Source organism: Vanellus vanellus, assembly GCF_965231255.1.
Source record: "Vanellus vanellus genome assembly, chromosome: 16".
In the NCBI taxonomy this organism is placed as follows: Eukaryota; Metazoa; Chordata; class Aves; order Charadriiformes; family Charadriidae; genus Vanellus; species Vanellus vanellus.
The window spans coordinates 2669739-2696051 of NC_138921.1; the positions used below are offsets into that span (position 1 = coordinate 2669739).

Genomic DNA, 26313 nt, shown 5'->3' on the forward strand with positions numbered 1-26313 from the left:
CCAGTGGTCTGAGCCAGAGGGGGACAGCTTTTTTCCAGTACACCAGGTTATACACATGCAATTCACAGTACGCTTTCTGCACACACACAATATTTATCTACACTAAAAGGACAGGAAAAAAGGAAACATCCCAGGCAGTTCATAACCATGTATGTTCACGAAAACATCTTGGCCATAGCTTAGCCATGGAGTTTGCCATAACATAAAACACATCTTTCTTGCCTCTGAGGATAAAGATTCTGGCTAGTAACAATTGCTGCTCTGTCGGCTCCTGGAGAAACAGAGCTGGAAGAAAGGCTAAGACAACAAATCCACAGGCAACTAAATAGGGGCATGGGATCAGCAGATTTTCCACTTTTTCTTCTCTCCGCACATGTTATTCTGTTTGTCAGTATGTTTTGGTTTTAATACACCTGGAAATGAGCAGAGGTGGTGCCATCTTTCCAGCAACGCAGGGTTTCTACTGTGACAGAACGACAAAGAGGACAGGTCTTCTCCCTGTCAAACCAGAGGCAGAGGCATTCTTCACAAAACACATGCTGTGGAGACAAAAGGGCGTCATCATGATGAGGGCAGGAGGTCCAGCCTAGTCGCTATATGTGCACACTCAATGGTAAAGCCATGGGAGCAAGTAACGATTCAAGTTCAGGTGGACAGTGCAGCTTATCAGCAGTGCTCACATGGTATGAAAAATCCCAGCATTACTAGTACCTCCGTTTGCCAAAGCTAATGATATATTACTCTTTTTCTTAATATAGCAATAGAAAGAAACCTTAAAAAGGCCTATGACACTTGGGCTAACAAAGTAGTCGAGAGGGTTTTCTCTACCCTGTTTCCATCCACAATTCCCTGGGTTATTTAACAAGTCTTTATGTAGCTCAGACAACCTCCTTTCTTCCCCCTACTCCTTACTGCACTTGCTTTTTTCTGCTCACATCATCCAGTCCTGGTCAGTAGCTTCACAGTTTCCCCTTCTCTATAAATGTCAGTTTTCACCCCTTATCTTCTCCTCTCATTTCTACACTGAGCCACAACAGGACTGTTCCTTCAGCCCGCCTTGGGTACAAACGGAGATCAGGAGGGACGGCTGTCCAGCACACAACCCCATCTAGCCCCAGACTGGAAGAGCAGGAATAGGGCAAGAAGGGAGTATGACAAGCCATAAGGAGCTGAGACCTCCTCAACACATGTGGAGTCAGCAGAAATATTACTCATCAAAATCTTAACTCTGATAAGCACATACAAAGATAGGTTCTCCGGGGCTTACAGCTTGATAACATCTGCACAGATGTTCACGGGAATAGTAAGAGACGTTTTTGATGCACAGGTGACCTACTTGCTTTAATTTGATAACCCTGTTACAAAGCATGACAATGTTAAAGATCTTCAGAAAAAGGCTCTTGAGCTTTATTTTGATATCACAAGAGAGCATATATCCCACCGATTCCATTCCCAGAAATGGCTGAATCATTCTCCCTAAGGTTTTCCTGCATGCAGTCACACATCAGCCAGAGACGGCCTCCAGGATGTAGAATTTCAACCCCAACAGACAAAGCTTGACTGAGTTACAAGCAACTGAAGAGAAAATCTTGGGAAAGCATCACCTGTCTTGCCACAAGGCAACGCCTTCGGCTGACCTCTGCTGCGTTAACAGAATCTACGGCAGTGTGGTGTGTTTGAAGGGGTTTACTAGCACTAGATTAGGACTACTGCATTACTCGGAGCATGCCATTCTTAAGCTCTAGGTTTTACCAGTGTTTACAAAATGAGAAACAAAACAATTCCCAGTTACTGGCAGCAGTGACCAACTTCTATATGCAGAACTACTTTTATTCCCAGCCTGGTGTTCAGAGGCCAGGCCATGATTACATGGTGCTGCACCAGTCTTCATGTACCCTATCAGGCTCATTCTGGATCTCTGCCCCTCTCATAGCACTTGCTCGTAATTCAGTTGGCCTATTGACTAGCCAGTCTCCCCAAGGGTCAGATAAAAATGTCTTGCATTCTAGATCCAAGGTCTGGAGTGCCAACTGGCAGTCCCTGGACTACAAGGCTGGTCTTTTCCATCTCAATAGCCATGATCAGCCCCTAAAGAGTGGCTCAGCTATCATGAATCACTGGCTATCTGGAAGAGGGCAATAAATATCCACTAGGACCCAACAAATTAATTTAGAAGTACCTAGGCTAACTGTGTCTCTCTCCAGCTGCAGAAGTTAACCAAATGAATGGCAAGAGGGGAACCTGACGTGGGAAGCTTGGGGTCTTACCTGGCACATAAGGATCAAAGGTTCCCTGAATTCTGCTTGGCAAATGGCACAGATGTCACCTGCCTCACTGCACTGCTGGCTGGTAGCACGAACTCCATAGGTCTGTTAGGGAGAGGTGGAAAAAAATCTCAGTGTCAAATGGTTTGACGATAATCTGGTTTGGGGCTAAGCATACACACAGACACTGTTTTTCACACCCAGACTCCCTGCATGTCCTGGGAAAGACATTGGTGTTATGTCACTGTGTATGGGGATGGGAGATTTGGGCACACAGTACACAGGGAGTCTGGAGCTCTGTGTTCTGTTTTGTTTTCCCCTCGAGCTGACTCCATCTTTTAGTGCCTCCACTTGTGGAGCAATGATAATGAAATTTAATGAGCTCAACAGGGAGCTGAAAGGATTAATTCAGCATCATTTGCAGAGGTGTTTAGTTAGTGGGAGGTATTATTATTAGCAAGTTAGACAATAGAAGAAAGAATAACAGCAGCAGCACCCACAGGCTTTCCACTTTTCTTTTTAAATATGTGGAAGGTAAATGTTGCTTCTCCTGTTGTAACAGTCATAGTGGAAAAGGAAACACGCTGAGGAAAAATGACCAGCCCAAGCCCACAGAATAAGCAAGGCAAGCTCTAACAAACTTCTATGATGTTATGTTCCTTTCCTCTACAGTCTTTGATTTTACCATTTTAAAATATAAGTCACAGTATTTTACTGCAACAGATCTAAATACCAGTACTGTATAATGCTATGCCTGGGATAATTTCTGTGTACTGCAGGATCTCTTTTAATGCCACTGCACAGCAGGCACAACATACCTCTATTTAAAGTCTTTCTCATACTCTGCACTACAGTGTTTTGTCAGCTTCTTGCAGTTTTGGCCTCAATGGATTAATCCGTATTACACAGGGCTTTCAATCAGACAAAACAAGGCCAGACCAGCACCAATCTCTTACCATAGCTGGGACACGGCAGATAGGAGAAAAGGTTCCTAACATCCCTTACAAGAGATACCAGCTTATCCAGCCATGGGACAACAAATTGTTTTATTCTATGAACCTGAGACACTGAGCAAATTTCAACTCCATCATTCAAGAGTAACAAGTAACCTACAAACCCGGTCTAATGTGTATGACTACTTACCTGTGGGGTGCACAGGACCTTCAGTGCCTTCCGGACGCTTCCCACACGACCACAGATGTCAAAAGACTGCAATAAAGACATTCCATTTCAGATATGTTTCACAAAATGTGTGTGTGTATGTGTGTGTGTATGCGCATGTGTGTACAGTCCAGAAACCGAGGAAACATGTGGTACAGTGTCTCCAAATGGATACTTGGAAGGAACAAAAATCCTAAGTAACAATGGTGCCAAAAAAGATGTCATAGTGATCATGAAATGTGTAATAAATGTGAATTGATGGTGCAGAAGGGTAGCCCAAAAAGCTCTGGTAACAGTAGACTGCAAATCAGAGGGACTTTACAGGACAGAAAGAGAAGCAGACATTAGGAGATTGTGGTAGGGTAAATTGCCCAGCCCCACTAGGTAGGAAAAGGCTAAAACTCCCACTCTGAGAACTGAGTACCTGAAAAGCCCAGAAGTGAGGTTAGAGAACACTGCAGCTAGTTTGAGCATGAGGAAGGAAGGGCAGTCTTTTCACATGGAAGAGGCAGAAAACTGCTTTCCTCAGCCTGTGGGGAAAAGGGGGATTCCCAGGGCTTCGTGGCTCTGCCACACAGCTTGACACTTCAAGGCCTAGATGATACTAAGAAAGAAGGAGTGGGAATTTCCTGTCCTGCTGCAGAGAGGGATTTAGCGGAGTGCAGTGATCAAATGCTACCAAGAAGAGAATGGCCTGAGGAATAAGAAGGACTGAGGCTGAGTTGCTCCCATCCACCTAAAGAGTGAGAAACGTAAAATGCCAAGAAAGGAGTGAGTTTCCAGCACCTTGGTACTTTGCAGACTCCCAAAGAAGGCCAACAGCAGGGGCAACACCAGGTCCTTTTCTTCCCCCCTCCCTCCATTGCCCAGCAAACATGATGTAACTGCATCTGGAGAGCAGCGCTCATTCTGGGCTTCTCGTTAAAGACTAAAAGCAGTTCAGAGAAGGGCAGAAAATGAGCCTGCAGAAAATGATTTCTGAAAAGAGACTAAAAGACATAAATATTTACAGTTTGGCTGAGCAGTACAAAAGTGGGGGGAAAAGATGATAAACTGCCTACAAATTTCAAGGGGCTGAGCAAGAGAGGAGACACTCTTAAAGTGAAGACGCAGTACTACAAATATAAGGGAAAAGAGCTTGAAAACCTAATCTGGTATACCAGCTTCATCTTCCCTATCTGCTGGCAGAACACAGGGAAAACACCACTATGAACTAGACAAGATATGAAGAAATGATTGTGCAAAGAACATCCCTGCATTAGCTGGAAGAAGGGCCAGGTGACATAACGGGACCTCTCCGTTTCTAACCTGTGTGAGTGAGAAGCGGCTAGGAGGGCAGGGGAAGATGTGATGCAGAGTATGCAGAGCTGCAGTGGACTAGCAGTACAAAGGCACCAGAATGCCTGGAGCTGGCTTTTTTTTGTTTTGTTTTGTTTTTGTTTTGGTTAGCATGATTGAGTGGGCTCACTGCAGGGAATGCCAATGAGATCATCATGCAATAGACGTGGAATCAAATGAAGGCACCAATAATGCTTCCAGTCAGCACGTAAAAAGGCTCCCAGGGTCCTTCCAGTAATGCTTCCAGTCAGCAACTAGCACTTGAGGCTGCCGACTACTACAGACTTTTTATCTTCTAATAAGGACAGGGATCAGCTCTTTCCCACAGTCCAATTCACATCTTTTTCTAGTTGCTTTGCTTATAGTGTGACTTTTAACACCTTTGCTCTGGCTCTGATGTCTCCTCCCAGTTAATTTCCCCCCTTCAGGTTTTTTTTTCCTCTGGAGTTTCCTATACCCCCAAAAGATGCGTATTTCACTAGTCCATTTAACATCCATTTATCACACCACGCACTGAAGTCTATGTTGCATCAGTCAGCTTTCTAGCAATAGGATTGCAACAATTGGGTTCTCAGCCAGTGAGTGCTTCTGTTCAAGACAAGGAAAAAAAAAGACCTGGATGCCCTTACTAATGAACATGTGGGATTTCTTGCCAAAATAAGAGGTTCATGTTTACACAGTCCAGACAGAGACACCAAGACAGCTCCCATCAGCTGCACTATACGCAACCTTCGGAAAGTCGAACCTACCCTTTGTGTAGGGAAAGGGGATGCAGCCCTAGCTGAGCCCTGGATATTTGCCAGGAGCACAGAAGGTCTGAGTGCCAAATTGGCTTCTGTGGTTTTTCTAATGTGGTTTGTGGCTTTGCTAATGTGGACTCCTTTGGGTATATTTTCAGTGTCTTAGGCAAGGAATTAGACCTGCAACTCTTGTGATTGCAAATGGGATGCACGCACCTAGTATTTCATGATCTGTATTGGAAGAGTGAGCTTCCACTTTTCTTTCACTTCCAAGCAAAGTCTCTAGTGTGCAGAGATCTAATCCTAATGCGGGCACATCTGTGGTACTAAGTAGTTGCCACACAATGACCTGGGACATGTTCCTGGACCCACCACCCTTCCGCTGGCCTGTCCATCCATTTACACCTCTGATAAACCAGATGAATTAAAGGAAGAAACATGCATGCTAACGGCATAGGCTGTAGCCAAGGCACTTTCACACAAGTGTGCTCCACAGTTGTGGTCCTCTGTTATAGTCAACGCCAGTAAATAGCTGTCCTTCTCTCCTCATGGAGCTTCTAAATAACAGATCAGCAACAATCTTCAAAATGAGGTTGCTTTTCCAATCTAGATTATCACAACACCACCTATAAAGGCTTCATAGTAGAGAAAGATCAAGCTAGCCCATAAAGAACTGCTTGCACCTATGTGTCAGTGCCCTGAGTGCATTAATAGGCCTTCATGGCCCTGACGAGCCTCACCTGGAGTCTCCACTCACAATCCCTGCCCATAGGCCCAGGAGCTCTATTTAAGCTCAGCCCTGGAGGCATCAGTTCATCTTTGAGCTGTGCTGTGTGAGTGCTGGTTTCTAGCTCAGCCATAGTCATGCTAGTGCCTAGCTATAGATTCCCATGGATCTGGACACCTCAGCACATGGAGTGACTTCCTACCCTGACCTTGAGCCTGCCTCATCACTATGGCTATGTCCTGCAAGTGTTGGACTGTGTCTGACCCTAGCTGCCTTCACCAGACCTGATCCTGACCTGTGGATTGATATTCTGGCTTTATCTTGGACCTGCCTCACCACCTGAAGATCCTGACTCTTTGAACCTGGGTATCACCTCCAAGCCTGCCCTGCTTGCCTTGTTTGGGGGCTGTGGGGCTGGGCCCTGGCTGGGGAGGCCCTTGCCACACCAGCTGTGTTTTTGTGCTTGGCACCCCTTTCTCCAAGGAGCAGATGGCCCCCACTGCTTCTTCATGCTATGATGACTTCTCCAGATATAAGAAAGAGCATGCAGAACTGCAGGTAAGCATCCCTTCTCCAGTGTTGAGTAACTTTTGCAAAAAAGGGGTACCAGAAAGATCACTTAATTACAAGGACAGATGTTGTGATCTGTCACAAGCTAGAACAGCATGGGGAGGTTGGCTACTGTTGTCTAGAGGGGATCCAGACAATGACATCTTTGGAAGGGACAAGAATACTTTGTGCTGTGGGAGAGGAAAGAGCAAGAAACACACAGCTGAGAGAATGGATGGGTGTGCAGGGAACTACACTGGTCTCATGTGCCTACTATTCTGGCACTGTTTGCTCTGTTTCTGGCTTGATTGCAGACCTGCTGTGACCAAGTCACTTCACTTCCCATGACCTTCTCTGCCTATCTTGCCTACAAAAATTGTAAATTCCTGGGCAGCAGGGGTTGCACTGCCTCATTTCTATACAACATGTAGCTGCAACTGCAGCCATATCTTGCAAAAGAGCTACAGTATGATTTTATATTGGTCAAAAATCCATTAGCCCCTTTGAGTTGTTTTCAGCTCAGATATAGCCTCTCTTCTCTGTTTTTCAGTCTGCTCCTATAAAACCATACCCCCTTTCTCCCAGGTAGAGTCAAGCATCGGGGCTGCAGCAAGCTTGACTCACTTGGCCTTTCTCAGAGAATAGATAACACAGGTGTATGGTTGTTTGCTTCAGCTACTGCTCTGTCCCTAGGCAAACTTGGGACTCTTCTAAATAAGTCACACATATTCACAGTGTGCCTGCTTTATCTGGGCAGGACTGGGATGACCCTCTCTCTCCCTGCTGCATTCAGTACTGTGAGTGACAGAATACCTACCCTGCCTTGAAAGACACAGGAAGGCTTAGAGAAATGTGTAACTGTCTGCAACCTTCCTTTCATTGTTGCATTTAAAAGTCTGGAGACAGCTAACCTTTCTTCCAGTATTGGTTCCCCAAGACTCCACTCCTGTTCTCCTCTAGCCTTTTCAGAAAGGTATTAAAAGCAGCAATGACTTCATCAGCCTGATGCAACACTACACGAGCAGTCACAGATCTTCTTCTAGCTCACCAATGCCCACATACTGGTGAAGCAAAATGCTTTTGGCAACTAAAGCACATGGTGTCCCCATCTGCTGCAGCTTTCCTTCCTGGGAAGTGATAGCAACAATCAGAAGGTATACTTGTTCCCCTCAGCTGTGCTTCTTTCTCTGCTCTTGCTAGAGCTGCTATAGAGATTATTAATGAGGTGGTACTCACCTTGCAGAGGCTATACAGGATGATGAGGATCCCACCTAGGAAGTAGCTGCTGGATGGATCATCTCCCATGATGTATTTATACCATAGCTGGATGGGGACAAGGGATCGGAACAGTTGGCTCAGCTCCTCAATAACAAGATAAAACTTTCCCTGTAACATAAACAAGTGATACGTGATTACTATCAGGAAGTCAAAAGAAGAGCACTTAACAGTTACAGGGCTTGAAGCTTATAGGACTTGTGTTTGCTGCCTGTGTATGCACTCTGTTAAATGGGCAAAGACCAGTATTTGTGGGTTGGAGCTTGCTTTGCAGCCATTCAACTCAGTGCCTAGAAAGGATAAATATCACTTCATTGTTTCTTAGTGTTCCTCTTACTCTGTCATTTATCCAGCTACTCTATGCTTTTGAATCTTAAACTTTTAGAGCAGGTTATGGATATACACCTTATTGCACATCTGTGCAATGCTACAGAACGCTAGCAGCAGAGGTTAAAAGTTACAGGGATGACTATGACTTAAATTGTAGATACTATTAATAATGAGAAAAGGAATGAAAGTCTCTCTGACCCTATACCCCCTTCTGACGGTACAAGGATTTAAACGTAGGGTGACATCAGTCTTCCTGACAACTTCCTAGATTATCCTAAAGAATCAAACTAATTACCTATTTGCCAGCATCCTTCCACTCAGGTGTGTTGGATCTTGCACAGTACACAGATAAAAAGACTGGCTCTAGAAAAAATGCCCCTCAAGGCATTTTAAATTCAGATACTAAATCTTCCAGAGGACCTCAAGGAAGAAAAGGGGAGGAGAGGATAAGCATGCTGGTTGAAATACTTCTCTCTCAAAAGACACTCAAAGAATGGGCAACATCCTTTGTAAACCCTCACCAAAGCCGTCTTTGCCATTCTGGTGTTTACTCCAATTAAGGGAGCTTTCCTTCCTTGAAGGACACCTGCAAGGTAACACAAACTCCCTCCTGGCTTACTACAACTGTGATGTGCAACAACTGAAATGGATTTTTCTTACCATGTGATTTCTATTTTAAAGCATCTAAGACTAGAGCTGAGAACATGGCTAAGTAATGCTATCTAATTTAGTTGTCCGTTCCCCCCCCCTCCCCAGTCTTAATGAGGACTTGTTTATGTTCTGTCCCACACTGTTTAAAAGGGACAACTGGTGACAGGGCAGTAGGTCAGGGCAAGCTGTGAGCCCAGAAAGATGCTTAATCTGCAATGACATTATCTGGACTGAAAGATTTGTTTTTGACATGTCAAAATTCTTTTATTGGATAAGATCATGGAGAAGGGGAAATTCCCCTGGAATTTTGCTGTGCTGTCCCAGTTAGCTTTGTCATTGGTGATGTCATCACAGGTCAATCGTTAATTGGTGAGATTTGGAGTGAGGATTAAGTCCTCTGCAGTCCATGAGACTAGCAGCAGCTAGTGCCCTTCCCCAGGGTCTCAGAGATGAGATCACTCGGCAGGCCATCCTGCTGTAGCGAACAAATCGAATCCTTCAGAGAGCTCTGGCATTCTCATGATCTCATATCCCCCCTGGGACAAAGAGTGAGGTCACACCAGCAGTTGCTAACAGACCTGGGCTGCTTTCTTCCTCTCCCCCATCCCCTCCTCCTTGTTGATCCCAGGTGGCATCACATAGCAAAAATGTAACAGCAACAATCTGGGGTCCTAAATGCAAGCAATTTATTAAATTAGCACAGAGGTCTCTATCCAGCCTCATGCTTCAATACAATCATCGTTTATTTCAGGAGCCCCTGTGACAGAGGGTCCCAGTCTGCTAATGACTACGCTGTCACTTCCTTCCCTTCACACAGGCAGTTCTCCGCCTCCCCCTCCTCAGCCAGCTCTGATGAAAGCTACCAGCAAGCTAAAGGCAGCAAACTGTTTGCTCTCTCTGACTTGTTCCTCCCACCCAGCTCACAGTCTTCTTTTTATTTAGCCTTGCTTCCCTGGCAGGCTGGGACAGGTCACTGCTTACTTTCTCATTGCATCAGATGGAACTTCTGGATTCAGCATTTGGGGCATCAAAGCTGACATTCTTCTACAACAGAAGTTTTTGAGGTGCTAAAAACACTAGAGCCCACAGCAAGACATAAGGAAAGATGGTTACAGGCAGCCCTAGAGGTCCAGAGAGGCTGTGGAATTGGGAGTGGCAGACTGTGGCTCTAAAATGAACATGCAGCAAGTGACAAATTTCAATTTTCTAACCAAGAAATCTCTACCCTTTACAGAGCTTTTATAATGCCTTTAATGCAAATCTTCAGTTTTCAATGGTAACTGCAGGGTATCAGGATTTCTTAGCAGCTAGATACTTGTTAACATCTTCACAAGACTGAAGTTGTTTTAAATGGATGCATCTCTCCATTCTGCCCATTAACACCACCCACTTGACCATTTAAGAGAGGCCTGTTGATAAACTTAAGAGTGATTACAGCTAGGAGGAGGGAAGCAATACAAGGACACCTAAGCATCATTTATAAGAGAACTAGTGTTACAGTAAATGCTTACAGAAATGTAAGGTTTGTCAAGTACCTCAGTGCAACACACCAGCCCTTTTTTTAAACTAGGAAAAGTGCCTAGAAAAATCAGACTTAATTCTACAAAGGGCTGCAGCGGAAGTGGAGTCTTCCTTCTGAGCCAGAAGCTTAGAAAACAAGGGGTGTTTCCTATAATTTCAGCAGCAAAATTTAGCCTTCTGATAGCAGTAACTTCTTGCAGGTGGCACCCATCATTTGTTAGTGCACTCAATATACCTTTGTCCTCTGCTTTTCAGCTTTGTTATATCTTGGCTATCTAGGTTGAAGTTGTCAAAACCAAATCTTTGTCTCAAGCTGTATTTTGTCTGAAAACTTCAGCTATTTCTCATCAAGATTAGGAAGAACTGTATCTTATATTGAGCACAAATACAATTATTTCTCCTGTGCATCTGACTTGGAACAACAGCTTGAAATAAGGCAAGGCCTGCCTCTGTTAGGTGGCTTTTGCTATTTCATAAAAAAAAAAAATCCATGTAAATCTGGGAATCTTCTCTTGAATGCACTCCATAGAGATTGAACAGCTCTCTAAGATCAGTGAAAGCTATTTTTTGTGAACCTGTGAGCCAGCCCCAATGCATGACTGGACTGTGCAGGAGCCAGCCCTCCAGAGCAAGTATATCACCTTTCTGGACTGCAGAGATTAGATTAAATTGGATAACACCTGAAATTATAGCTCCTGGGTAGGGTAGAGTCAGATACCAGAAAAGAGTCTGTGCTCTCTTTAAGCCCTTGCAACAGGTTTGAGTTAAGTCTGACTAAAAGGAAAGGAGCACACTGCCTACCCTGCTTCCTCTGTAGGGTCAGTTACTGTAAAAGCTGGCAGCCTACTACTCCTGTTATCAAACACTTCATTAACACAAGTGGCAAAGGACTGTGCTGTGGATCTAATTATAGCAACTCTGCTCATGAGCCTTGTGATACCACATGGGGAAATTCTGATTTGTTTTTCTTTTTTTTTTTTTTTTTTTTCCAGAATGCTTTGTTAAAAGTGAAGTCAATGACTCATGTATAACCCTCCATTTTTCCTCTACCTGCCTCACCACATAGAAAGATCATTTTTAATACTTTAAATCAAGCACTTTTGGAAGAGCAGAATTCAGGATTCTCATTCAATTACAGTCTTCCTTCTGTACCTGCAGTATTACAGACTCTGTAATGATGTGAACACATACTATTTTTCCACAGAAGGTGAGTGGTACTCATTAAGCATGTAACTTTAGTATCTTGTTATACTTTTACTACGTGATGGCAGATCTGCATCCTATCACTTCATGCTATTGGAGCTCTGCTCAGAGTAGAAAATTACTAAAACTTCTTCAGCCTTTTTATGACATCATCACTACAGCAAAAGATTAAAAAAAAAAAAAAAGGCAACACAAAAACCAAAACCCCCACAGCTTATTTTCACATTGCTGGCTGCCATAAGGGACAGCTATTCTCTGTAGTTTCCAAATGAAAACTTGAGACCCAGAGAGACTAAGGTTAAGGTAAGTTGTTTTGGTGTCCAAGCTGAGATGTCTGAGATTAGAATTTTTATAAAGCACTTAACTTTTAATGGTAACATGATCTATAAAATTAAACCACTGACTTCAGTTTGTAGCTGTACATGGCTTTTCTAGAATCACATAGGAATTATTTGGCAAAGAAAAGGATGGAATTTAATTCTCTGGTGTAGCATTCAACTTTAACTTGTAGAACATTCTTCTTCCAATGGTCTCTTTGTTCTCTATACTCCTTCCAGTTTCTACAACAACCTCTCTTGATATCTCACCTGATTTCATCTGTGGGGCGCAGTATACTCTGGTGATGGATGGTAGAGGTCTTACAGAAAAATAACATGGAATCACACAATTAAAAATTGAATCACAATATATACACACCAAAGGGGGCGAATTACAATTGCAGACACAATGCTAATTCCCATGTAGCCTAACCGAGCATTGACTTTGTAGTGTCTTTTGACATAAGGCTTTGGATAAGTGTGCATGTGTGCCTCCACAGAAGGAAACAAAGGCACGCTAAGGTTTTACACAGCAGAATTAAAATGGGATGTGAGAGAAGTTGCAATGAGGCAACTGTAAGTTGTGATTAGCACTCAAGGGAAGTTCCAAGTCTCACTTGTTCTGCTGCCAGCAGCATTAGGACATATTCTGAAACAGGAAGATGCTAGAAAAAACTTTTGAGACCTGCTGGCAATTTGGATCAGAGGAGAGCAGGCTCTGCTGAGATTTCAGGTCATATTGCCAATATAAGAAAGTATTGGGTAGGAGCAGTAAACAGGATTGTGGCACACGGGATGCTGGTGAAAATCCATGCAAGACTAACGAGGAGTAATTCCAAGATAAGACTAGAGAGGAAAACGAGATTTTTAGCTAGTGCACAGCACTTCTGAAAGTCACAACTCAGCTATCTTAAACTGGGAAGGTAAACCTGGAAGGCACCTAAGAGCAATGATTCCTTTAAATTTAGTAGCATTGACTTTCAAAGTGTGTTAGGGAGAGGGACTGAAAAAAAAGTCCAGTTCCTCAGTACCCAGTCCTATACTTTAGTTAGTCTTTCTTTTGTACAATTTTTCACAATTAACACAACTTCCGACATGTCTCCTAATGTTAGCCTTCTGGAAGAGGCTGTAGCCTAGAGAAAGTGCTTTGCTTTGCCAACAGTAAACTGCTTCAGCTTGCGCTCTTTCCCCTGACGCAGGATGGACCTTGTTCTGTGTCATGGGTTGTTCTACATGAATGCCTAGCACAAGAAGAACTTGTTGCTCAAGGAGCATAAAACTTGTGTATATGCCAGTCATTTGCGCAACTAGTCATGTAATGGAGGAAGGGTCCAAATATTTTCAAAGAGGCAGCAAGGAGTCTGTGGTGCTACTTTGGACCAGTATTTGTACACTTGCCCTGACACCACTGGAAGAGCATGAAGAAAAAACTTCACATGAGTAATGCCAGACTTGCCACAAAAAAAGAACACTTGCAATGTCTAGACCAAGCTTCCAAACAAAACTGACAAGTATTTATTCAATGGTAATTTCATACTATGTTTTCAACAAACAAAAGTTAGTGTTTTCCTTTTGAATTTTCAATCTTCTGGAAATGCAGCCCCTTGCAACTTGGCTGCACATATGTACTGAGCATGTAAAGAAAATTCTTGCTTAGGGCCTTGCTTATATACCAGCCCTTAAGACCGTTGGAAAAAGTGTCCTTGGTATCCTGCTCCCCTATACAGATAGGGAGATATACATATAAAGAACCTGGGATACCAGTTTCTTACAGTCCTTTTGATTTGGTTTTCTTTCCCTCTCCTCCCCTTATGCTTCACTCCATTCTCGAGTATATCAGCTTAGATTGCTGACAACAGCATGAGGAGGGGATGGGAGACTTGCAGGCACCTGGGATTTCCTAGAAGAAATCTTTGGCAACTGTGTCTTTTTATTATTTATTTCCTTATTTTTAATTCCACCCCTCTCAAGCTGTCATTCCTTAGCAGTGAAAATGAAAAGCTGCCATTTATGTGTGCACAACAATGGAGGCTTCTGCAGGCCACATGGCTCCTGCAGTTTAATTTACTTTAATTCATTTTATATGGAACCAAATGATCTGATTTGCCTCTTTTAATGGAGAGCCTTCAGCATGCAGGGTGGGAGCCAAGCCCCCCTTGCAAAGAAATGATGAGCCCAGCTGCTATTAAAACTTGTACTCAGCTTGATGTGCTGATCGCAGCTCATGGGGGAGGAAGAGTCATCTTTAGCCACAGGTATGCTCCTTCTCTCACTGACTGCAAAAGTGTAAGACTGGACTCCAATGTTGAGGTCTCCTTCCATTTTTCGCTTTTCTTCCCTATTTGCAAGCTCTTCTTTTCCTTCTTTCCAGCCTGATTGTAGTCTCACAGCCTCTCTTGGTACCTCTGTTTTCCAGGCTGGTTTGGAACCTAGGAAAGTCTGGGAGAATTTTCAAATCAAGTTTTCAATCTTCCCTCATTCTTTGGAGGGGTTGATTGCAGAGATGCTCCATTTCTGAGGTATTCAAGCTTTGAGAACTCTGGCTAGTTGTATCCTGAAAATATAGCAGTTTTCATGCTTCACACTTCAAGCACTCGTTATCATGTTTACTGCTCTCTGTATTCTGATTGCAAAAACAAACCTCTCATTCTGCCTTTTAATTTTAGTTTGCTTTTTCTCAGTTAAAGCATAAACTGATGCCATAAATCCAAGATGGTCCTTGATGTCACATTAAACCAAATGTTCCCCTTCCTGTGATGGGGCCATACTAGGAATACAAGACCCAGGTACTTTAGACTGGGAGAACAGAGTGCTCTAGCCCAAATTTTTAATGTATTCACTGTCAAAATGAAAAGATGCATCTGAGATAAGCAGAGTTTAGTACTAATCTCTATTTTCATTAATGATCTTGTTGGGACAGAGTAGTCTTATCAAATGCCCAGTTGATACTAAACTGGGAAAGACTGTAAATGCACTGGAAAGGATTATAATCCAAAGACATCTTGACAGGTGAGAAATTGTCTGGGAAACGGGGGACTGAAGACAGTCCAGAAGACAATAAGATTTGGAATGAACGATCTCTGAGAAAAGACTCAGAAAACTGGTGGTGTTCAGTCTACAGTGAAGACTGAGGGGAGATATGAAGACTTTGATGTGTAAAAGAAAAGAATCTGCTTTTGCTCCAATCACAATGGATATGGAGAGGTAAGAAACTTAAAAGAAGGACATTCAGAGGAGATGCCTCTTACTAGAAAGGCTATGCAAGCATCAGTGAAAAACACATCGTATTCAGAGAAGACTAGAATCTCAAGGAGCAGCATGAAAAGCCAGGCTAGCTTTGGAAGTGCCTTTGAACTCCCAAAATGAGGAAAATCTGAAGAGCCTGCTCAGAGGTTGAATGTGGACTGATCAAAGTCCCTGATATGCCATCCATGGGCAAGTTTTATCATCTATTACTGACTGCTAGCAAGAAGGTACTGCAAGGAAGCTCAAGATTAAATACCTATATCCCATTCACAGCTGTGCTGAACTCTATTGCTGACAGCGTAGCAATCTCCACTTCAGGCCCTGTATTATGGGGAGTAGAGGCTGCTGTTCTGATTAGTTATCTTGGCAGAATAATTCTCAGTACATATATCTTGAATAAATCTTCTAGCTCTACTCTGTGAGTTTCATTTGTATTTCTGCAGCATCTTGCTACTCTCTGCCATTAAGCGACAGTCATCTAGAAGTTCATAAACTACAAGCTAGGCTTCAAGCAGAAACCCTACTACAAGCATATGGGGAGGAAGAGAATAACCTTGTTTCTGGCAAGTATTAAGACAGCAAGTAACTTGATAAGAATTTGGCTAATGTGCCTATCAGAAAAAGCTTACATTTAAAAAAAAAAACCAACTCATCTGAAAAATAAGACGTGTAGCATTGAGCTGGCCTGTAGAAGTAAGCTAGGTCATCAGGCTCAGAGAAAGAGCTCAGCTATGTGGTTACCAATTACAATTTCTATGGCATCCTGGGCTTCTCTTGGAGCTCTCCCATCTCGGTTTGATCTTGCTTAATTTGTAACACCAGATCTCATCCTTGGTTGGCTTAATGGATGCAGTGTAGAGAGGGGGATAAAAATAAATCCAGATCCATAGTGGTAGGTAACAGCAGTCTCAGATGTCAAGGGACAGTGAGACCATCAACAACATCCTAAGACAAAAAGGGACTTAAAAAAAGTGAGAAATATTGCTATCCAGAAAAAGGTATTAAAAATGAAGCATCTGTGCTCTGAGTCATTATAGGCCCTTGACAGATGTGATCTTACCAGCCTCCCACTGTAGCTGCAAATAAAGACCCCTTCTCTTTCTTCTCTCCCGACAAGGATTAATGAGTACTTGGGATAGCTCTCAGACAAGCAAGCAAAGGCTGTGAACCTTTTCCAACACTGCAATTTATCTTGGGAAGACTATTCACATCACTTTTCCTTCCCTCCCCAGGCTGGATTATGCTCTGACCTAGCACATTAATCTCCCAAAATAAAATAATAATAATAGAAGAAGGAAAAAAAAAAAAAAGAGCTGGACAATTGCCAGAAATAAATTAATAACATCTCGAATAGCCCTGCTGTGCAGGAACAAACTGCTCAACTCCCCTGCCACCCATGTCATTTGTAAGCAAAACTATTCCCAGTTTAGATATCCCCTTAAGTGCCCTGCCTGAGACTTTCAGCGGTGAATGATAATATCTTGCATCTATATAGTGCCTTTCATCCCGTTAGCTGCCAGAAAGTTTCTTTACCAAAAGCCAATAATACGCATTGCTGCATTTGCCACTGAAATGTAGACACCACTAAGTGGAGGAAGGAGCAGCATGACAGATTCGTAAGAGTAAAAAAACATGAAAAAGTATTTAGAGAATCTAGTGAGAAAGCTTCAGTAGTTAGGCCTAGTCTACATATGATTTTATAAACGTTTGAAGTATGTTAACCATTTAGTTAAAATATTTTTTTCATCCATGGTTAGAACAGGTGCTGTATTTTGTGGCATCAGTAGCTTCAATTTAATACTATTACTTCTGTGACCCAAGCGGAAATCCAAAGAGATGACTACTTGCAATTTCTTTCCATTAAATTATGAGATTTGTGCTTCAGAAATACCTATTTACAGAGGTTACTCAGAAAACAAGACTTAGAACAAAGTCAGCTGGAAAAGCTGTTACCTCACTGTTAATACCTATCCCTTCTTGAGCAATGCTTACCTCTCTCTCTGGACTACTTGCTGGCATTACCAAACCCTTGCTCATGCCTGCGATTGCTCAAAAACCAAAACTCACTATCCAGATGACTTTCTGACAAATTTTTATCAGAGTTTTTTTTTTTTTAGTTCCAACCACATTTCATGCTGCAAACACTTCATAAAGGTATTAGATTATCAAAGACAAACATCCGTATATCAAGAAGAAAAGCGACTGTTACCTTTGACTTGACAGCTAGGATGATCTTAGGCAGAGCAACAATTAGGCATTTCAATGCAATGGTGAGGTACTTCAGTACAAAGTCTGCGATCCCCACAATCCACATCAGGTCAAAGAAGTCCAGCCTCTCAAGGTTAGGTTTCAGAAATATAAGGCTGAAAGGCATGACAACAAGGCTCAAATACCAATGAGGAGAACCTCACTTTAGCTTCTTGCTACGAGTTGTATCCACTGCTGGCCAGAGAAAGCCTGGAAATTCCACTGAACTTCAGTGAAGTTCTCAAGGGCAACAGGAATGAGACATGCAAATGAGTCCCATGGTTCCTCTGGGCCTCTTGACTTTGTTTGTTCTTGCCCATTTCTACTGAGGTCAGCAGGTTTGCCCACTACCAGAAAAGAGGACCCAGACATGTACAGAATCCATTTTGGAAGACTGCAATCTCCATAACCTGCAATCCACACTGTAAAAGAGCCTTTGGTCTCATGATAGGCCCTTTAGTCCATAGGCTGGCTCAATCAGATCTGATTGTAAAGGCTTATCCTTTGAAGTCCAAGACATCAGTAGTTATGATTCCTTGGGGAAGTCATGGCCAAGTCAAGACCACTACATCTTGCTCCTCTGTGGCTGGTTTGCCACAGGTAGAACTACTGCAGGGCAGCAGTCTCTAAAGCTACTTATGCATGTGAAACAAACAGGTGATAAAGGAAGTACTGTATTAAACATGGCAGAAAGGTCAGAACCTCAGGTATGTCATGCTCTGAGAGTGGCTTGCCAGTGTCTGAAGCAGACCAAGAGCTGGGCTGTGTTAATTAGCAACTCTTAACCTGAACCAAAGATCCAAAAAGGTAGAGCCCCTTGCATAATGTTATTGACTGTGCTGAACATTGGCCCTTTAAAGAAGGGGAGTCCAGGACAGCATAACTTCATGTAGCAATGGGCAGGAGTTCCTGACCTGAGCAGCAATGAGGACTGGACCCTACTCAGCCTGAAAAAACAGGATTGCTCTTCAGGATATTTACCTACTAAAGCCTCATGGTAGAAAGCAAGAACTTAACAAAAAAAAAAAAAAAAGGCAAAAGTAAAATAACCAACCCAGAATGAAAAGCCTGAACATGAATTTAAAATACTCACAACACTGGCACAGCACAACAGGTAAAAATACACCCTAAAAACAGAAACAGAATCAGAGACTTTACTACTGTTCATGCACTAGAAACAAGCAAAAAGTAAATAAATCAGGAAATGAAAAATAAGCCAGAAAGAAACAAAACTGAACCAGCTATTTCTAATTTCACAGGCCTGCCTCATGAATAGTCATGGGTCCACACACAGCAATCAAGAGATACACTAGCAAGAGATACCAAGCATGACACAGCAGGCACCACTACAACACTTGCAGGAACGGCTTTTCAGTGAAGCCATTGCCCAGTTTGTTCACCAGTAATAAACCACACCCTGAACAGTGTGTAGGATGGCCTCAATTTGTTGAAACCCTTTTATTTTATATGATCTACTGTTTATTTTAAACTAGTCCCATTCATGCTTTTAACCTCAACCTTCTTCTTAGGGACACACTGTTTCCCTGTGGTGCAAACAAATTTTATCTTAATGCTTTCACACGTTTATGCCATACCTTTTTCTTTTCTTCCGTTCCCTCCTTGTGGGAGGGCCTTGTGGGCCCTACACAGAGTACCCCATGGCTTGCCATCTCTCATTCAGACCCACACATACAAGCCTTCTCATCTCTCCCCTATTCTAGAAGCATTTACATACAGTGTTCCAATGATCCAAATACATTAGGGGCAATTCCAAAGGATATGGGTGTTGTGGGCAGACCTCGACTCCTGCACTGCATAGACAGTATTGGTGGGAAGAAGCAGGGAAGCAATGAAATAAATGACAGAAAAAAACATACCTAAAAGCTACCTAGCCGTAACTGATGCATGTTACACGCATATTTTCAGTCTGAAGTTCTAAGTCCCCTTCAATGGGACAAACAAAATTTTCATTGGGAAGATAATTCATATGTTTTTAGCTACTAATATCAAAATTGCTTTCTCAAGTAACCGTGTTTGATATTGCTTTTCTTCCTATTTTCTACTAACATCCCCTTGCTTAAGTTCCGTATCTTTGCTGCATATCTGTCATTTAATTTCTGCTTTCTCATAAGCAGGGATAGTACTGAACCAAATTTCTGTATTTGAGAACCGCTTTAGTCAGAATTTGAAAGTGGAGGCTACCTTAATTACCTCAGATCCAAATGTCTCCAAGCACTGAGGACACTGAAGTAAAACACTACTATTTCACCTCCAGTTTATCTCCTGTAATAGACTCAAAGTTTGATAGACCGAAGAGAAAAGAAAACATTACAGGAAGAGGAAAATCAGTGGGTCAATTTCTTATCTGCTTCCAACACTTGCTCTTTATGTTCAGCCACACCGGTCAAAATGGAAATTCAAAAGAAAAGTCCCACTATAAAAAGTACCCACCCTGCTTTGATACATAAGAAAATGGCAAGTGTACGTGTTTCAAGCAGTAACGCTGTAGTCTATCATCACACCCTGGCCCATTTAGACCCTGGTTATGTCATCTATTGATAGGAGCATAGTCCACTGGTGGAAGCAATGCACACATTCTTTTCCTCCATCGAAAGGCATTAAAGAGGCATAACAAAGACGGCAGATACCTTAAGTATGCACACTTCCTCCCAAAGCATGGGGAAAAGTGGGCTTCCCTTTTCTCCTCTCTGGCAATTATCACCTGCTTACAGCATGTACAATGTAAATTTTGCCCACCTGTTGTACAGCTGCTGAGAGCTGAATGTATAAAGCAAGTACAAGGTGTTTCCAGTGAGAAAGGCCAGGATCCAGAAGACAACCAACACTGATCTCTTCTCCTGAGCAAGAGAAAGAAGCAAAGATAAATTCAAAGTCTCAAGGGTTGTACTGAACTTTCAACTGCTGAAAAAATACAAGACTAACCCAGGGGACACAAATATGCAACTAAGTGTTCAGTAATTAGTTTATTTACAATGGACTGAGACTCAGAAATAGGCTGCTAGGTAAAGACATATAAACACAAGCAGAAATTACTTGCCTCACCTTGACAAATAAAGTAACTTTAGAGAAATTAATCAAAATACACTGGTGAAACTGACAGCCTTACTTGCAGAACACAGTTTTCAAAGTTGAGATCTTTCTCGGGATATCTAAATTTTCCTGGTATTTAAAATGCAGTTTGACAAGCTGATTAAAAACCGTCAGTTATATATATTGTACTAGAATTCTGAGTTGCCACCTCTCTGGAATGACCTTTCCTGAAAAAGGTGTTTTATAAATAGATCGAAAGTCACTTACAAGAAGGCTTAGCTAAATCAAATATAACATAAGCCATCACTACATGCAGCAGATGTGAATGTTATCTGAATGCATGGAGGTTCTAGAACATGCATTTTTGACTGAAGAAATAATTAAAGGTCAAAAGAAGTAGAAATTTTGCATTTCAAAAGACAAAGAACATTATAGGCAGAAGCTGGATGGCAGAAGACCTTGTCCTGGGTCTTGGCCCAGTGTAATTTTGGAAAGTAGATTTTACTCCTGGGAGGCAAAAAAAAAAACCCAGCATTTTTCTTGTGAGCTGATTCGTTAATAAACCAGCTCTTCAACAGCCAGAGATGCTAGGTTGAGATTTAAAGCACGCAGATTAAGGGGCACGTTGCTGGAAAGACAGAGGTGCAAAGTGCAAGGCAACAGCAATCTATTACATGATTGTGCAATTTATCTGTTCCTTCAGCATTGTACCACATTTATTCCACTGCTGCTGGTAGATATAAGTACACACTTGTGCCACCCATGTAATTTTTACAAAAAAGCAATTCTAGTCTTGTACTTTCAGTGCTGTTGAAGTATTCTGCTGACACTGACAATCATAAGGCCTGAAAAGATCTGCCGGTTTCTTTATATTCTAAGCATATTATCCATAGAGCATTATAAAGATACTAACAAGCAATACATCTACAAAATCCTTTAGCTGAACATCTCAAAACATAATCTAAATGCTAACTAATTAAATCTCATCTTTAACTAGTGAAATACGCTTCAGCACCTCTGCTGTACATAATGGAAAACTAAGGCACAGAGAAGTGCCTGAAGATGCACTGCCAGTCAGCGGCAGAACCAGAAGCAGATTACAATCTCCCTGACTTTCCCTCTCATTTTACTATGCCACACTTTCAAAAAAGAGCAGGATGGAAACTGTGGGAGAGCATCAATGAGGAGAAGTAGGAAGAGGAAGTGAGGATTAGAGCATGGTACTCTTATTCTGACAGATCTGTATCCATATAATGGCATTCATCCCCACATTGCAAAAGAAGGTTCAACATAAACATGGTTTTGTATACAAAGACCAATGTTGCTTGGGAGCAAGATGTTGTACTCACCTTCAGCGCAACCTGTTCTCGGAGTGTTGAGTTGGCATATGCGAATGTGCTGGCCATACCAATACACACAGCAATCCCTGCAGGGAAAGGCACTGTCAAAGTATATACAGCTGAGCAGGAGGATATTCAGTCCTAAGCCATTTGATGTCAGCATCTCAAGCTTAGAAAAAAAATTACTGGGTGATAAGTTGCATGCACTGGAAATTAAAATATATAGGCAACTAAAACAGGGCAGTCTGGGATCATACAAAGTTCAAATTCAAGCTAAATGAAAATGAAGCTACTGCAGTGAGCATTTGCCACCAGCCCAATTCAAACACTCTGTCCTAATGTCAGGTTCTGTGCTGAAGAAGAAGTGCTGCAAGTTGTGCCTGCGTTGTGCAAACAGAAAGCTACATGACAGTATTACAATAGTAGTTCAGCAGCTCATGGAGGACAGGGCCTGCTATCAAAACTGTACAGGATACCAGGTCCAAAGAGCAAGATGTTGCAGACATGAATCAATACCTGGTTTGGGGAATACTGGCAGAGCTGTAAGTGGGCTAAACTCATGCATTATTGGCTTCCCTGGGATAATAATCTCAGCATACTACTCCCAGAATGAGTAAGGATCCTCAGACATGCCACACATAAAATTTTGTAGTAAGAGGAGGATTAGATTAATAGATTTTACATGACCACTGAGGGTCTGAAAATCTCAGGTACCATTAAAGAAACCTGGATAGACATATTTTTAGGCCACTCTGAAGATCGGGACTGCAATGTGTAACTGCTGATGCTCTTTGGCTTGACTTCACAACTACCATGCTTTTAGCTACACAAGTGTCTCATCCCTCTGAGCCCTTCTATGCTACACAGAGGCCTTCGCTAATCACTAATGTAAACTCTCCCCATCTCTCCTAGAGAGAGGTCTGAAGGAAGACCCTTGGTAACATCCTCAGCCCCTACAGAAATGTCGAGGAAAGATTAGGAAAAAGTACAGAACTGATATCCCACTGGTCAGGACAGGAAACAGACGGGCTGACACAGATGAAAACAGCTTGGACTGAGAGTAGGATTAATTTCTCAAATGTGTTATCCCATGCATTTGAATATGTCCCCTTCATGCTAGACTACCTCTAGACACTCTGATGGGGATAAATGTATCAGACACCACAGCATGCTAAAGCTTCCTAACCACCCTCTAATACACCTATAATCCAAAAAGGATAGACGCTTACCAAGCTTATGCTGGAAACAAACTTTAGCCAGGAGGATCAAGATGAAGGGAAGTCCCTTCTGCAGCCAACCGATCACAGCTTTTAACTCTGAAAGAGCTGGGGCTGGAGTTCCAGCTTGTTCGTCACTGCCTTCCTCCGCGTGCCCATGGCGGTCCCCTCCTGCCATGTGCAGTAGAGATGAACCCCGGTGATGGCCATGGTGGAAATGATGGGACGACTGGCGGTGGTGAAATGGGGCTCCTTCTGCACGACTGGTCCCTTCCTCCCTTGGGGCTGGCATCTGAATGAATACTTCCCCACCTCCTGCTGAAGAGCCCAGAACCAAACCTGACTGGAATGGCGTGGCTGTGATAGTGCCTGACGGGATACCTGCCAGGCCTGAGAACAGCTGTTGCGGTGAGGAAGCTTCAGCCTTAAGACTTTCAAAAACTCCACTTTCATCCACGCTGGTTTCAGAACTGACTGTTTGGCTCCGGTTTCTGCAGTGGATGGAGATTAGAGAAAAGTGATTAAACAAAAATGACAGCAACAGAACTACTCAGACTTTTAGCCCAATCCTGTCTGTAGTCATTTAAGAGTTCCTCACACACTATCAGAACACGTAGGTCTCCAGATGACAGACGCTTTTCCCTCTATTTGCTGTTGGAAAGTCACAGTTGCAGAACTAGTTGCAGTAACGAGACTCCTAATATAAGATCAGAGTACTTCTAAAGAACGGATCAAAATGCACCAGTTCCTTCATCTAAGGAAGAGAGTTCCCAAACACTCCCTTTACTTTGGGAGGAACCAAAGAAATAACACATCCGATACCAAATTCAACACCTTCTTTAATGATTTTAGTATTTAAAGAAAAACATACAAAACCTCATGTAACTTTACACAGCACAACCAAGACAGGTCACATTATATACAAACAAATTAATCAACCTAACTCAAAGAAATTACCTACCCCTAAAATCTTCTGTCTTTATTTAGGGATGATCACTACTTGCCTACTGATGAGTAACAAACAAGAGACAGAGTCAACCGGGGAAGAGAAGCGTTGAGAGCTGCTCGTGTGTCCCTGATATAACAAATATTATAAATGAAGGATGTGCTCATGGGTCAAGAGAAATTGTTTTATTTTTAAATTCTTGGCAAATTGGGCATGGATGTGCACAAACTACTGGGTGCTGGACAGAATTAGATCTGGCACTGATTCTTTCCTGAACTTGTTGGATTATAGCCAGATTCCAAAAAGAAAGTCTTAAATATCTTCATCCTAGTACCAAAAGAAAATAGTTTCTTCACCTGAACCCAGTACTGTGGTACTGAAATGAATACATGGAAAGTTTAGATGACAGGGAACAACACAGGTAATAAGTAGAACAATCATTAGGCAGTAAAGGCCTGGGAGAGAGCAAATACCTCTCTAACTTGCAAAAGAAGGGTAAAGAATAAATAAAGCTCAGCAAGAGGCAAAGCCTACAAATAAGGCACGTTGCAGAGCTTCGTTCTCTCTTGATTTTAATCCTTGGAGATATCTAACTTTAGAAATAGTGGTCACAAGCTGAGATAGCACATGCAGGCACATACAGGGCCCTTAACCCTCTCTCTCCCATGGGTTCAAAAGCCTCCCCAGGCATCTTACAGGGCACAGAGCACTGCCTTTCATCACACTCTGGAGAGAGCTTCAAACCCCTCTGGGCATACCTTCCCACTAAGTAAACTCCTAATAAGACTTTTTATAGCTACACCCCATTCCCAATGTCTCTCCACAGGCTCCAGCAAGGAATCAAGTCAACAAGGTATTGCACATCTCTTTTTGGTTCAAAATATTCATCAACCAGATCTTGGATTTTACACCTAACATTACGATTCAGGGATGTATACACAAGACAGGGACATAATGTGACAGTACTTACGTCTGGGAACATAACAAACAAACTGGGTGGAACCCAGTGTTACAGATAAAAACACAAGTATTGTTTGGGACAATACTACCAGGATACATGACTATGCTTTCAGCAGGAAGGAATTAATCAGGGACATATTTAAAAACAAATAAACAAGAATGAAATTCCGAGTCTGCTGAAGTTAACAGAAATGAAGACCAGTGGCACCAGTATTTCATTCTACAGTTAGAAAACCTTCAGCCTATGTTACTGACAATATTTATTCACCCTGTTAATAACCAGAAGCATTTATAAAAGCCAATTGACATTACTCTGCTTACCTTTTGCACTCAATAATAGACACCTATTCTGAATATATTTTAACCAAACAGATCCTAAAGCGCCTTATAATTTTGTACAGAGTCAGAGCGCTCTACACTGAAGATGAGAGGGCCCATAAAACATCTTACGTGCCTCTCAAGCCCCAGGCTTGCCTAATGATATAAAACCCACAGACCGCACTGAGGCTTGGGTAGCATCATGCAGAAAAAGCTGAGATGGCTTTCTTGTCCCCTGAAACTAAGTATGGTACCATGCTAGGAGTGGTCATGACATCAAGCTGCACCTCTACCTGCAAAACCACTAAGAAATACTTAGTGACTGCTTGTGATCATGATCTTTCACTTACAATCTCAGCTCAGCCAGAGCAATGAAATTCGTTAGGTCCATCTTTGTCTTAGAGTAATTAGATTAGTTTCTTCTTTAGAGAAAAAAAAAAAAAGTCAAGCTGTAACCCTGGGAAAGCACAAGGGAACATTTAGAACCAGAACAACAACTGTGGCAAGCCTCCCTTGCTGATGTTATAATTACAGAAATGAATTAGAGGTATTCTGCTTCTAAATATTCACATACATGAAGCTAGATACAGATTCTGGGATGATGTAGAAGATCAACCAAAATCTTTATAAAATACTAAGTCATAGTAGTTGGGAGCTTCAGATCAGCAGACTTTTTAAACACCTTCATAACAGAAATATAAATAACCTCTGTTCATACAGATCAATCCTTTCAGATTGACAGTGCACAGGATCCCCACACGACTGTGCCATGGATCGCTCTTCTAGAGCTCTAAAACAAAAAGAGGAAAAAAGAAGGAAAAAGATTTACCTTTCAGGAGGAATGTTGTCAGTGTTGCTGCTGTGCCGTCTCTGCATTTTCCTCAAAACCTTAAAACACAACACGCTCAACAT

The 26313-nt window shown here is 42.4% G+C and overlaps 1 protein-coding gene across 2 annotated transcripts; it reads right to left on the minus strand.

Moving 5' to 3' along the window:
* Positions 1-334: 334 nt before the first annotated feature.
* RNFT2 (ring finger protein, transmembrane 2) lies at positions 335-26313 on the minus strand (the record flags this gene model as incomplete). 2 transcript variants are annotated; one of them, XM_082491560.1, is made up of 9 exons in its annotated part: positions 335-498; positions 2268-2369; positions 3408-3473; positions 8016-8165; positions 17532-17685; positions 20327-20427; positions 21970-22046; positions 23190-23668; positions 26231-26313. In XM_082491560.1, the coding sequence occupies 9 exons, from the start codon at positions 26311-26313 to the stop codon at positions 340-342; spliced, it is 1371 nt and encodes a 456-aa protein (XP_082347686.1). In that variant the 3' UTR covers positions 335-339. The 2 variants fall into 2 exon arrangements, with proteins under 2 accessions (XP_082347686.1, XP_082347687.1); XM_082491561.1 differs by having other exon boundaries at positions 335-539.